At 50.0% G+C, this 14,172-nt stretch overlaps 1 protein-coding gene across 1 annotated transcript; it reads right to left on the bottom strand.

Annotated features, from left to right (window-relative positions):
* Window positions 1-3,664: 3,664 nt before the first annotated feature.
* On the bottom strand, window positions 3,665-11,886 carry SLC20A1 (solute carrier family 20 member 1). Its single transcript, XM_026715158.2, has 10 exons — window positions 11,188-11,886; window positions 10,865-11,005; window positions 10,659-10,744; window positions 9,016-9,112; window positions 7,478-7,597; window positions 6,516-6,764; window positions 5,740-6,289; window positions 5,232-5,417; window positions 4,944-5,028; window positions 3,665-4,623 (listed from the first exon to the last, which is right to left on the bottom strand). The coding sequence occupies exons 1-10, from the start codon at window positions 11,567-11,569 to the stop codon at window positions 4,462-4,464; spliced, it is 2,058 nt and encodes a 685-aa protein (XP_026570943.1). The 5' UTR covers window positions 11,570-11,886; the 3' UTR covers window positions 3,665-4,461.
* Window positions 11,887-14,172: the final 2,286 nt, after the last annotated feature.

The following is a 14,172-nucleotide window of genomic DNA, read 5'->3' as shown; positions in this document are numbered from 1 at the left end:
TCCGGCCCGGGGAGAGGTTCCCGGCCCTGCCCAGCCCCGCCGCCCCTCCCCGGCCGCCCAGGCTTCCCGCCAGTCGCCGCCCCGACGCCCCGGCCGAGCTCCGGGCGGCGCTCCAGCCGCGCCTCGACGGCGGCTCCTCCGGGGCTGCCGGCCGAAGTCGAGGGAGGCAGTCAACCTCCTCAGGGAGCTTAGGGAACCGTCACTAAACGACCTGTTGTAAGTGGAGAACTACCTGCGCTTTAGTACTCCCCCGTTTTATCGGTGGCCTGGTGGTCGCCATTATTCTCTTGCTTTGCACGGACCCCGAGCGGCTTCTGCACGGGAGACCCCATTAATTCCTTGTGGGTCTCATCTCACTTCGCCAAATAAATCGATTTAAATAGAAGGGCATCTATTGCATCTATTCTGGACAGGAGAGAAAATCATTTAAAGATGCTGTATCATCTGGATCTGCTATCAGAAATCATAAACAAAAAATTTTTTTAAGCAGTTTAAATTTGCATAAAGACAAAATACATTCAAAAACTTCAATTTGTAGCTAAACTTCTTAAACTTCAGGTTGCTATTCCTGTGGCGTAAATGTTGCCTATATTACCAGTTTTTTACTTGGAAGTTTCTCCTTCCTGGCTTTAAAGCAAGGTTGGAGAGTTGCACTGCTGGCAGAGAGAGGCGGCTTCCAACGGAGCGAGCTCTCTCCCACCTGCAGAGGAGGGATCCCTCGGCGGCGCAGGATTTTTCTCCTTGGCTACCTGCCCTCACAGGCGTCTCTCAGACTGAGGATCCAGGTGGTCACTGGGCTGGAAATTAGCCGTCAATCTTGCCGGTGTCAGGTGGCATCAGAATGATCATGCTGGGGGTGAAGGATGGAGAGGTTTTGCCCTGGGGGGGGCTGTTCAAAGTGGTGTAGGGCTTCCTGCCTAGGCAGGGGGTTGGACTAGAAGACCTCCAAGGTCCCTTCCAATTCTGTTATTCTACTCTATCCAGCACAAAAGCCAAGTTCCTTCACACCCTACAGGAATAGCATTTTGCAGAAATTCGTATTGATTTGCATCGTAATATTTAGAATGTATAAATATTCAAAACTATTTTAAATATAGAAGATCTTCTATCTTTAATATGTTCTATATGATATATAAGGGACGCGGTGGCTCAGTGGCTAAGACGCTGAGCTTGTCAGTCAGGAAGTTTTCAAGAAGAGATTGGACTGCCATCATCAGTCAGAAATGGTGTAGGGTCTCCCGCTTGGGCGGGGGGTTGGACTAGATGACCTACAAGGTCCCTTCCAACTCTGATTATCTGTTATCTGTTAGAAAGGTTGGCAGTCTGGGGGTTCGAATCCCTAGCGCCACGTCACGGAGTGAGTTCCCGTTCCTTGTCCCAACTGAGCAGTTCGAACGTACGTAAAGCGCAGGTAGAAAAATAGGGACCACAAAGGCATTTAGTCCTCTGGCCACACAACCATGGAGACGTCTTTGGACAGCGGGGGCTCTTCTGTGGCTTTGCGACGGAGGTGAACACTGCCCCCCTGGAGCTGGAAACGACTACAAGGAGAGGAACCTGTACCTTTATATGATCTATATTGTGTATTTAAAATACATGAAAACAGTGAAAGTCAACTTTCAGTTAACTACATTTTCCCCTAGTCAGGGATCCATTCAGGTCCCTTCCTTTCTGAGTAAATCTTGGCAGCCAAACCGTGTTCTTTGATGGGCTGCTTCCCTTTCTACTGTCAACTCTTCCAAACCTATTGGCTGATCAGTATTCCTAGCCCAAAAGCACAGGGGGGGGCAATGGATGGGCAGAACCGGGGCGTGAGTGGAGGAGGGAACGTCCCATTTGTGGAACAGATAGAAAAGAACGTCCCATTCCGGGTCAGAGGCGCGAGACCAATTGATCCTTTTCGATCCGACGTTTAAGCACCAAGAGGTTTGTCCACCGCTCCCGATTCCTTGGCATCGCCCCTGGCAGAGCGGCTGGCTCACCAGCATTTCTCACTCGCCAAAGCGGGGCGCATCTTAACAGCCAATTCGGGAAGTCGCAGCAGAGGGTCATCCTGATCCAGAGAACTGCTGGCAAACTGGAAACTTCTTTCCTAACCCAAGATGATGGAGACTGTGTTGAAATTCTGGGGATTTTTTTTTCCTGCAATCTGTCAGGACTTACGATATCTTTTGCAGAAACAGAGAAAGGCTGTTCCAATAGTTTGTCCCCGCTAAGGATTTCCAAAAAAACGGAAGGTCAGAATGATTTATTCCGTCTGCAATATTTGTTTTTCAGATTTACAGCATAGTTATGCCCGTTCCCCTCTTGTCTTCGTCAACCCCCCCCAACACACACACACACACACACACACCCCACAGCTTTGCCTCGGGCACAGCCAACACAATATTCAGCACTATTTGTCTTTCCTCCAGCATTCCTTCCCTCTGTGCTGTTACTGCAATTGGCAGACTCTGACATCCAAATCACGTCAGGGTTTTTTGTTTAAATTAGACAACTACCACTTCGGACATGCTGACCCTCCAATCAGAAATATCAAAATGTTTAATAATCAGGGTTTCTGGAAAAAGGGAGTTTCCTTTTTTCTCCTGCAATCTATCAGGATTTATATCCCTTTGATATTTCAATTATCTCTTAATTTACATTTAAATTTTTGCTCACTTTTTGGGGAAAAGATTTTTTTAAAAGAAAACTTTTGTGAACTTCATTGTTCTCATTGCTGCGAATAACTGACAGCTGCGTATCGGTGTGCCCAGGTTTTGTGACCTGCCCAAACCACGGATCTGAGCACAGGTCAAGGCTTAAGCACCATTGTGATAAGACTAGTAAAATGTCCTTATTTAGATAGTCAGCAATTCTGGGTTTAAAATGACCTACTGTGAAGAATATTCCAAGCATAAAGTTGCTTTGATGATGTCCTGATGTCTTATCTCACTACCTTGGAAGTATTTGTTTCTGTGACTCCAGGAAAATAAAAACCAGGGTCTTTGTGATTGTTAACCTGGGCAGTTTGGGGGTGCGGGGAAGAGAAGCACTGGAGCCAACCGTTTGGGACAATTTTCCTCCCGTCTCCAATCTCCCCTTTCTCAATAAAACGGTATTGCCGCTTCAGAGAGCCCTGAACGAAAGCCATAGACCAGTGGCCCCCAGCCTTTCCAGCTTAGGGGACCGGTGGGGGTGGGTAGGAGAGGAGACGGTTTTATGTGAGCAGCAGGCGTGCGCTGCTCCATTTGCACAAGTGACGGGCATTTGTGCCTGCAAAGCTCCCATCTGTGGGAGCAGCAGCACATGCCCGATGTTTGCGCAGCCCAGTTTTGAGTGGGCTGCAGCCCGGGGGAGGGTGGGGGCAGGACCCCTGATTTACACAGAACTATACAAAGGCAGAAGCATCCCCCCAAACCAGATCAGCCAGCAACGGCTCTCTCGTTGTGCTTCCATCTTTAATCACAGCCAAAATATTCCTTATGTTTGAAGACATTGGCCAGGCTTTGACAAAAATATGCAGTTGTGAGATGGGAGGCCGAAATCTGGTTTCAGCTTCTTCAGTTTAATTTTTTTTTTCCCCCACAATCAAATCCATCCTGGCAATTCCATCTGAATTCAGTATTATAATTCTTAAAGAATTAGGAAGTGTGGCTGCAGGTCAAATGAAAATTCCAATGGCTTTTAACAGGCAGAAATATTTAATTCCATTCTTAGAACTATACAAGATATATAATACAGAACTTTTCAAACACAGTTCCTGCAAAATTTGTTAAATATTTATTCATCTGAATGTTCCAAGAATGATTCCAGGTAGCAAAAAAGTATTAAATAAGATACTCTTTGATCTTTCACTCTCTCACACACACACTTAGGAAATTACTTCTTCAAGAACCTTAATACGTCCAGAAAGGGAAAAGGATGGCTTATTAGCCAATCCACTCTGCTTTGTAAATTGTATAGATTGTTTTTTTAACTAATTCAGTTGTTTTTGTAATCTCCAACTACTTTGGGTATTGCTACTTGCAAGCACATCATATCAAGAACACACAACTATTGTAAAGTCATCATTGCCCACCCATACATCTATCCCAGACAGCCTGTTTTTTTTTATTTAAAAAGATTTCATTTATAAAAGTGGCACCCGCCACCCATTTTCTGCTAGCTTACATTCTTCCTCGTTGTGCTCACTAAAGTTTGTGTTTAGCTTGCGAAAGAAGAATGATACCCCTGACAACATTAAATATGAACTTAAAGCCAGATTTAAAAAAAAAAAACCTTTAGAAATATAGACACAATGATTTGTAGACGTAGCACTTTTCTAGTGCCAAGAACGAGGTTGGGCAAAGCAGCAGATACAGCACGAGGAATACACTCTGCCCTTTTTGCAATTGGTGGAGCCACCTTAACACTGTTTTCGGCCACTTGGCGAAAGATGCAGACCGAGGCTGGTGCAGCAAAGCCCTCAGCGCATCCGTTTCAGGCTCCCAGGATCGGGTACTTGAACAGAGCCATGATGGCTGCGCTGAGGAGCCCAGAAATGGGGACAGTAACAAACCAGGCCATGAAGATATTGCGGAACAGGCGCCAATCCACAGCCTTCTTCGAGCGCAGCCAGCCTACAGACACCACTGATCCTACCTGGGCAGAAGAGACAAAAGGACAGAACTTAAACCAAGTGGCAGTCGGTGCCCAGCCGGAACGAAATGCCATTCATCATAGCCGTTCTCACACGTATTTCTCCTTGTACGACCCTTGCAAGGACAAAGGTGATCAATATCATAGGTGGACAGTTGACTAGGGCGGTCAAGGATTATTCTCCTTCAAGCCAAGGATTAGAATGGAACTGGAGCTGAGCTTTCTAGGGTCAGGGAGGAGCCCAGAACAATCACGGGGCTTAACAAGATGGCTGCCACCAACCGGGCTAATATATTCGTTTTGCAGGCGTCCTTTTTACTTACTTTACAGTGAGTTGTGCTGATAGGCAAGCCAACATTTGAAGCAATGATCACCGTCAAAGCGGATGCCAGCTCAATGCTGAAGCCACTGCGGAGGAGAAAATCGCCGTCAATATGGAGATCAGGGAAGGGCAGGGAACTCAGTGGGATCGATAAAAAGTCCCAAAGGATCCCCGGGGGGTTCCGAGCCTCAGGAAGCCCCCGCATCACCCCACTCGGTTCCAGCCGGGCGCCTGGGTCAAGCAGGCCATCCCCCGGGCTGTGACATTATCCTGCGTGGACGACTCCTACCTGGAAGGTGTGATGGGCGTGAGGTCCTTGCCCATGGTCTGAATGACTCTCCTTCCCCAGATCCACAAGCCCATGCAGATCCCAACACCTCCGTAGAGTAAAAGCCAAATAGGGGTGGCTACCTGGGTAGACACACCTCCCGTTTGGTAGACCAGGTAGAGGGCAACCAGAGGGCCGATAGCGTTGCTGTCAAAAGGGAAGACCACACATCAGGTCAGTCCACCACGTCAAATAACTCCCCCCCCCCTCTAAAGTGGCAAAAGAAAAGAAAAGAAAATATCCCTCCCGCCACCAACCTAGATCAGAATTCTCCCAGAATTCTGATCCCAGAAGTCCTCAAGGCTTAAAGTTGCCAAGGTTGGAGACCCCCTGACCGAGAGAATTCTGTTCTCTCGAAAAAGGGACAGGAATTAACATGCCAAAGGAAGGCTAATTCTGCCCCAACAAGCACCCCAATTCTCGTGCGCAAAGGCAACAAGCGCTGCTGATATACAGCACCCAGACTGACCTTACGTCGTTCCCCCCGTGAGCGAAGGAGCCAAAGCAGGCGGTCAGGATCTGCAGGAACTGGAAGAGCAGAGACACCTCCGGCTTGTCCTGCTCGTGCCACTCGTCCAGAGAGCAGTCGCTGCCCTTCCGAGCGGCGGCCCCCACCTCCACTTTCTGCAAGTCCACGTCGGTGGGATGGGCGTCGGCCACGGCATTGCAGTAGCTGGTGTAGCTGTCCATGCGGATCCTCTTCTTGGAATCCACTCCGGGCCACGTCAGCTTCTCGATCTCCTCTGCTCCCTTGGGGTCCGCCTCCCTGGCCCGGAAGGAGTCCAGAGGCATGCCGCAGATGGCCATGGTGTAAGAGGTATAGCTGTTGTTGCGCCGCAGGGGCCTGTCTCCGGAGTCGCCCATGCAGTCGCCCACTTTGGCCAGGTGAAGTTTATGGAGGAGCTCCTTGTAGAGCCCAGAATCTTTATGCACAGTGTGGTAATGTCCGCTGGAGCCTATGTGGTTGCTCACCATGTGGTTCAGCTGAACGAGGCTCCCGTTGGGAAGCTGCATGGCTCCTGCAGGCAGGAAGGAGGCAGTTGGACCTCAGCAGCGCGCAAGCTGCTACGCAACTACTACAAAGTGCTTGGTTCTCCAAATCAGGGGTCTCCAACCTTGGCTGGCTGGGGGATCCTGGGAGTTGAAGTCCGCCAAGGTTGGAGCGCCTTGCTCTAAATCCATGAGCGGCAGCCCCTGCACTGAACCGACCCCGGGGCCCTTCCCAAGGGAGCCCCCTGTACTCACCGCTGTCAATGACGGTTTCCTTCATCTCAACCTTGGGAAGCTTCTGCCCTTCCGGCATCTCCTCCAGGTCTCCCAAGTTGAAAGAGACCGCCCTCGGCTCAAGAGCTGCTCTGTGAGGCGCCTCCACTGGGTTGGGCCCGTCTTCCACATCAGCCATGCTGCTGTCGGTGACCTTCATTTCATCTTGTTCTTTCAGACTGTCCTTCTTCCTCATTAACGGGCTCTCAGAAGGGCTGGGCTTGATCTCTTCTGCAGAAATAAGCAAGGTGCAGCTAAGAAAACCACCCACCTCCCCAGCTTACTCCGAGGCCTGTATCCAAAGTTTAACCAGCTGGCAAAGATCTGCAAATCACAACAAGGGATATGGAAATCCACACGCCATAATCCTTGGCAATGTTAACTCCTCCTTCCCGCCACAGTTATATGCAATAGTCTTATATATTGTCCTGTGCCTGGTATAAGAAGCCTGTGGCCTGAGTTACAGGAGTTCTGTAAAAGGCTTAATACTTTAGGATGAGGAAAGTAACTTGCATTTTATATTTGTAAGCGTGCCTTGGAAGAGGATCCAAAAGGAAAGTCATTCTGAAGGAATAGGTTGGAATAAGAAAAAGGAAATTGCCAGCTAGAAACATAATATGCATGGCTCTAGAAATTCCAAGATTTCACATCAGAGGGGCACCATTTCCTTCAAATTCAATTTACATTTAGATTCAACTGTTTAGTCGTGTAAAACGGGAGTCCCCAACCCGCCATGCAAGTGAGTGATGCTTTGTCTGCAACATGCATGGATTTAGGGAGCCTGTGAAACCATTCCCCCCCCCCCCCCCCGTGGAAAAATCCCACCACAAAACCAGTCCCTGGTTTCGAAAAGGCTGGGGATAGCTGACCTAAAAGCATAACATCTAAATGCTCAACTGCGCAGAAGCGTCACCTTCAAATTCAATTATATTTCATCTACTTACGTTCAATTTTCTTCTTCATTCTTGGGCAGATAAAAAACCAGACGACGAGAGCGCACACAAGAGCACTCCCTGAAGAAATAAGGATGGTGCCCCAGAGGGGAGCTTTGTCATAGCCCAGCACTAGGAAATAAAATAACACGTTTTGAAACACGGAGGCCAGGGCCCCTTCCGAGAACACAAAAATACTCACTTTCACAGGGTCATCATAATAGCATGGACAATGGAGCTCCGTTCCTTTCAACCTTAATACCTTCCCCACGTCCTTTTTGCGTAATAGACTAAGAGACCGCAAGGTGACCGCTTTTACTTAATCATAGCACCAGTGTGGTTAGTTCACTGCATGTCAGCCACTGGGTATCCCTTGGAATGAATTAGGACGACTGGGTTTACACAGCACATTGAACTAAAATATACCCAGATCCACTTTTGCCCAGCCTAATGTGTGAACCCAATCATTAAAAAATACATAAAACTATGGCCTCTCTTAGAAATGGCAAGAAAAGGAAATCAAGAAATCGTGGCTGATCCTTATCCACAAATTTGGTCTCAGAATTGGATCTATTTCTCAACTGGCATCTCATGTAAAATAAGTAATAAAAATTAAAAACTGAACACTGGGACCATTTTTACAGGATTAGAAAAATTAGGTTGCTAAAAGGATTTTGGGAATAAATTCCAGGTGAGATGGTTACGGCTTAGGTATCTTATTATTTGCATATACATTTTAAGTAATGTACCCAAAAGCTCTGGCACACTGCAAGCATGCAAGGGAAAAAGGCAGTTTCAGGCACTTAAAAGCTAATTCAACTACCTGCAGAGTTTAGACCTGTTGCACCAGGCCGCATTCCAGCAGAAATGCCCTTGGTAAATAGGACATCTCCCTGGGTTTATACAAGAAATGTGCAATCGAGCTTCTTTCTCCCACCAAAACCCCCATTTATTATTTCGAGAGACTCAGAAGGTTCCAGCACAGAAGTATGACATTCCTCTTCCACGCTCTTGTTGCCAGCATGTCTTGGACAGCGGGGAAGGCGGGAGGAAATTCTTTGGAATCTAATATTCAAGGCGTGGAGAGCCAGAGTGAGAAATCCACCCCAGAGCCTCCTAGCTGATAGGGATTTGACTAGAAGGGTGTGGGAAACGTTCTGGTTTAGCAGCAGCTAGAATCCTGGGCTTTCAGCAGAAGGCAGCACGAGAAGGAAAGTGGAAGGTCAGATCAGTCTGCAGGCAACCAAGGGGTGGGGGGGCTGGGGGGGGCGTGGAACACCACCGACAAGTCAGAAACCGTCGCTCCTGTGAGGATTTAAGAAGAAAGGACTCTAGTAATTTACAGAGTGAACAGGCCTCTTGGACAGGATAACTATCTAAGGTTGAACTCAGCGTATGTATGCTAGCCTGCAGCTTTCTGTAATGGCCCAGACCAGTTGCCTTCTAGAAGAGTTCGCTCCTGTAAAGCAAAAGGGGTAAAATTCTGTGTTTGATTAAGAAGCTCATAAAGGATTATAAAATTAAACCTCAATATTTGAAGCTTTACTTACAGGGTGCTCCACTATAAATGACTGAGAAGAGATTGATCCCAATTGTGCAAGCATAGAAAACGGGAAGTGCACGCAACCCATTTGGAACAGGATCTTCCTACGAAAAGTAGATTTTATGACATGAGTCACTACAGAACGTTATCCAGAATTTTAACTTCTCTAAATACAAGGCAAACGCACGTGGGCCTATTTTAAAGGGCTAACATTAATCTTGCTACCTACAGGGCAGAAAAAGGAAGTATTTACTATCTTTGAATCTTCTGGAAAAAAAAATGCTATTGACTAATTTCAGAACTATACAAACTTCCTAAAAGTTTGCAATTGCTGTGGAAAACTTGGAGAATTCTGCGGCTATTTCAGCCTCTCCCATCCCAACCCAACCTTTCTGTGGTCCTCCCGGAAAACCATGAGATGGACGGTGGGTGGAAAAACCATTTCTCCTCCCAGGCCTAATCTCGGGAAAGCTTCAAAGGGCTAGTCGTGAAGAGAAGCCACATAGCTCCAGTGCAGGATACTCTAAAGTTTAAACAAAAATCAATACGGGTAGGCCCAACTTACAACAGTCAACAGTCAAAGTGACGTCACTGAAAAAAATGACAACCATTTTTCACATTTACAAAACAGTTGCAGCATTCCCGTCATCAGGTAATCAAAATCCAGGCGTCTGACAAGTGATTCATACTAACAATGGGTCTTGTGATCAGCATTTGTGACTTTTTGACGTGCAAAGTCAGCTGAGAAGGCAGAGTAACTACTGCAGGGATTCAATTATAACTGTGGCAAAAAAGGTCACAAAAAAGGAGGCAAAACTCACTTGGCAACAGAAATTTGGGGCTCAGCTGAGGTTGTAAGTGGCGGACTACAGGTATTAAGGGAAAACTTCCCTGGACTAAACTCTTGGCAACTGGGAAAGCGTTACCAAAAGGAGGCGGCGGCTGCCCTTCGCCAGACAGAGAACACACAACGAACACCCAAACTGGTGTCCCCAGAGCGTTGTTGGGGTGTCCCCATCCATCTGAGCACCTGGACAGAAACTCCCAACTCTAAAATTCTAAGTTTGCAACCTAATACACGTAAATCACACATCGCTGCTCCATCGGTTAAACAAGGATGCAGGGCAGTGAAGAAAGATTTTGATGTTTAAGTAAAATATTCCTTCACCGCCCCATATACTTGTTTCACTGAGATTGTAATAGCGAGAGGGAGGCGCTTTTCTCAACCAGAGCAGCATCCCAGTGTAGATTATTAGCCCGCTGTTCCACACCAAACTTTTGCAAAAGGCAGGCTACATGGCAGACCCCAGATCTGTTGGGAGAAGACTGGTTTTCTACACGTGGGTGGCTAAGAAGCCAGCAGAGAACGTCTTAAACCACTGTATTTCACCCCACCCCACCGACTCCCATTAGGGCAGCACTCATCCCTAACCACCTACAGGCAGGCCAAGCTTCCTGTAAAACATTCGGTGCTTAAAAAGCTCTTTTCCCCGGGTGAAAGGGGCCTGCAACCAGCTAAAGATAGCAGCAGCAGCCGGGCTATCCAGGGCAGCCCACGTGGTCCCTTCCGGGCCACTGATGCCCACGATTAGGTCTTATCTGCCCTGGGCAGGCAGGGAGCTCTCGGCTGTCCTTTGGCATCCCACATACCTTGTTGAGGATAAACAGCCTGACCAGGAAGAACAGCAGGGCGGACATTATGCCAGAAAGAAGCGGGGAGACGAACCAGGACAAGACTGGGGAGAGAGAGAAGGGGGCGGAGGGTCAGGAAGGAGGGGCGCCATTTACAGGATGCCTTTGAGGTGCCGAACCCCTCCAGCCTGACCTCCCCCCCACCACCACCGTTCCCTGCTTACCGACTTGCAGCAGCACCGACCACTGGACCCCTTTCTGTCCTTTGGCCACCAGCGAGAAACCGATGGTCGCCCCAACGATGCAGTGGGTGCCCGAGATGGGCAGCCGGAGGAAGGAGGCGGCCAGCTGCCACACGGCCGAGCCTGGGAGGGGAAGGGGGGGTCAAGGGTGCTGGCCTTAATGAGCCCCCTCCTGCCCCAACCCCTCCCCCAACCAGACCCCCTCCCCTCCCCCCCAGGGGAAGAGCGTATCAAGGGAGCGGGCCTTAGCGAGCCCCCTCCTGCCCCCTTGCCCCCCCATGACCTCCCCCTTCGCCCCTCCTCACCGAACATGGCGCTGATCGAGCCGGCCATGAGCAGCTCCGGGGTGGTGTCGTAGAGGTTCACGTCGATGAGGCCCTTCTGGATGGTCTCGCTGACCTTGGCGCCCAGCAGCACCGAGCCGGCCGTCTCGAAGACCGAGGCCAGCACGCAGGCCCGCCGCAGGCTCACCACGCCCGAGCCCACCGCCGTGCCGAAGGAGTTGGCCACGTCGTTGGCGCCCACCGAGAAGGCCAGCACGAAGGCGATGGCGAAGCCCAAGACCAGCATCCACAGGAAGGCGCTCAGCGGGCCCGACGCCGCCGCCGCCGCCGCCGCCGTGCCGGTCGCCGTCGCCGCCTCCGTGGCCAGGCCCGTGGCCAGCGCCGTGGGGACGGCCGACGCCATGAGGCCCAGGGGTTGGTTCGCCCGCCCGCCCGGCGGCCGGCGCTACCAGAGGAGCGAGGCGGACCGGCTCCGCGGAGAGCCCCGCAACCCCGCCATGGCCGCCGCCGCCACCGCGCCCACCCGCCGCCGCTCCTGCGAGGGGAAGCCGCGCGTCACGCGGGCCTCGCGGACGGTCGAGAGGGGGGGGGGATTCCCTTCCCGACGAGGACTCCGCGCCGGAGACGGACCGCCGACCGGCCTCGTGCGCGCCTTCGCCTTCGCCTCCGCCCGGCAGCCGCCCGCGAGCCCGCCTTCGCCCTCGGCCGCTCACCGGTTCTGGCTGGCGCGCGCGGGACTCCCTTTTATAGGCCGGGGCCACGTGACGCCGCGCGCCCCGCCCCGTCTGCGGCCGGCCGCGAGGCCGAGGAGGAGGGGGGCGGCGCCGCCGGCCGGAAGGGCTCGTGGGCGGGGCCGACCTTCTTCCCGGAGATTGGGAAGGCTGCGGCTGTTCCCCCGGCGGCGCCCCCTCCCCCGAGGCCCGCCCGGGCTGCTCTGAGCGCGGAAAGCGGCGGTTTCGCCCACTTGCTTCGGAGCTGCCGGAGCCTCATTTGTCAAAATTGCTACGAAAAAAAAGAAAGTCGGTTTTGCATGCGGTTTTCTCTTCTACCAAGTGAAGCAAACGTTGTTGCCAAGTTTCTTCCCACAGCTGTGGGTTGACCAAAGTTTCTATGTTATATTATAAAAGTTCTCCATTCGTGTCTTTCTGCTGTACTTTAACTTATGCACTGGGTCTGGGACTGTAATAAAAGAAACGAGATTGGAACTGAATCGGAAGTGAAGCAAAGATGGTTCCTTTATATCCTCCACCTTTATTATGGCCCAGGTGTGGCCTTGCTTGCCACCTGGACACATACAGGTGGTGCAGAAGGCTTGCCCCGTTGGAATAATCTCCTAAGAGGAGAACGTGGAGAATGACAAGGCTGGATTTGTGGACAACTAAGGTGGTGTTGGAGCTGTAAGGCGGACCAAGACAAGTAACCAGGAGAAAGCAGTGGCAATCATGCTTCCGTTCAAGCAACCTACACGTACCTGTCCAATGAAGTCACCAAGTGTAATCTCATTCAAGGGAATCCCCCACCCCCATGATGCCGTGCACTTTTCAACAGCAACTTTGGAGGCTGAAAGAGAACAAAAAGTTCCCCCATCTTCCCTGCTGCTGGATCCAAATTGGTCCATAGAGTTCTCTGGAGCTGCCCTGCTCCACCAAATGCCTCCATTGTATCCTCTAGGCCAGGGGTGTCCAACCTGGGCCACTTTAAGACTTGTGGACTTCAACTCCCAGAATTCCTCAGCCGGCTGGTTGGACACCCCTGCTCTAGGCACAGGTCTACAAGAAGATAAATATTAGAACGGCACACCAGCCTTGGCAAAGTTGGTCCACTAAAGAGCCTTTGTCTAAAGCAGGGGGCCTTCAAACCTGACCGCTTTTAAGACTTGTGGACTTCAACTCCCAGAGTTCCTCTTCCAGTCACGTTAGCTCAGGAATTCTGGGAGTTGAAGCCCACAAGTCTCAAACTTGTCACGTTTGAAGACCCTTGGTCTAAAGCATGAATGTTAGGCTTGATTCTGCTCAGTTCTCAAGGTGTGTTAACTGCGATAATGGGGGCTATCTATTACGAAATGACCTTTTCCGTCACAAGCCAGCATATGAAACTGAAGGGGAACCGAGAGCAAGTTCCAGAGCAGAGTTTGGGCCATGTTTGAAGTTCAGTCATCAAACCCTGAGAAGGAAGGAAAGAAATAATCAGTGGCTTCCTTCCTTCCTACTCTTAAAACATACTGGAGGTTCAAGTTACCAAAACCTCTCTCTGTCTGCAACGCTGCCTTGGATACTTCTCAGTGGCTTGAGTTGCTAACATGATATTTTTATAACAATGATGTTTTGATGACACGAAGCCGGGTGGAATTGCTAACATTTTGGAAAATAGAAGGATCTTGACAGACTGAAGCATTGGACCTTATGCAACAAGATGCATTACAGTAGTAAAAACGTCAAGTCAGGGGAAACCAAATGCGCAGGTGCAGAACAGGTGGCACCTGGCTAAACAGTAGTAACTCTGAGGGGGATCTAAAAGTCCTGTGGATCTCCCTTGAGCAGTGCTTGAGCAGTGCGTTGTCACAGCTGCCCCAAAAGACAATGCAGTCCTAATGAATGTTGACCTGTTCGTCAGGTATTCTCCCTTTTATCTGCCCATCCCCAAAAGAACCAGGGTGGGAAGTAGCGGCGACTCACCAAAGAGGAATGTTTATTGCAAATGGAAGAAAGGTGAAATGACCAAGTTGTAAACCTTCAGTTCAGAAATATAGGAACGAGGTCAGAAAGGCAGAGAGCTAGAGGGATAAAAGGGATAATCCAGCAATAAGTTTCTTCAAGTTTGTCAATAGAGGCAGTGAGATCACCGTTTACTCCAAATGGAAAAATCTTAACGGGTGACTAAGAGAGCAGAACTCAACCTCCTGCGTACGATTCTAGGCACATTTGCAGAATAATATTGGCAGCCAGAAGTTCACAGGTTGAACTAGACAATCCTTGTGGTTCCTTTCGACTTCAGAGTTTTATTTTT

Source organism: Pseudonaja textilis, chromosome 9 (assembly GCF_049901715.1).
Source record: "Pseudonaja textilis isolate UNSWEBS1 chromosome 9, rPseTex1.2, whole genome shotgun sequence".
Lineage (NCBI taxonomy): Eukaryota > Metazoa > Chordata > Lepidosauria > Squamata > Elapidae > Pseudonaja > Pseudonaja textilis.
The sequence above is the reverse complement of the archived record's forward strand: the minus strand, read 5'-3'. Positions and strand labels throughout refer to the sequence as shown.

Excerpts from the sequence above, each read along its gene's own strand:
- SLC20A1 (XM_026715158.2), bottom strand. The coding sequence starts at position 11,569 with ATGGCGTCGGCCGTCCCCACGGCGCTGGCCACGGGCCTGGCCACGGAG. Across the intron at positions 11,006-11,187 it reads CTCGATCAGCGCCATGTTCG|GCTCGGCCGTGTGGCAGCTG; the intron begins GTGAGGAGGGGC and ends TTCCCCTCCCAG. Across the intron at positions 9,113-10,658 it reads GGCTGTTTATCCTCAACAAG|GAAGATCCTGTTCCAAATGG; the intron begins GTATGTGGGATG and ends TACTTTTCGTAG.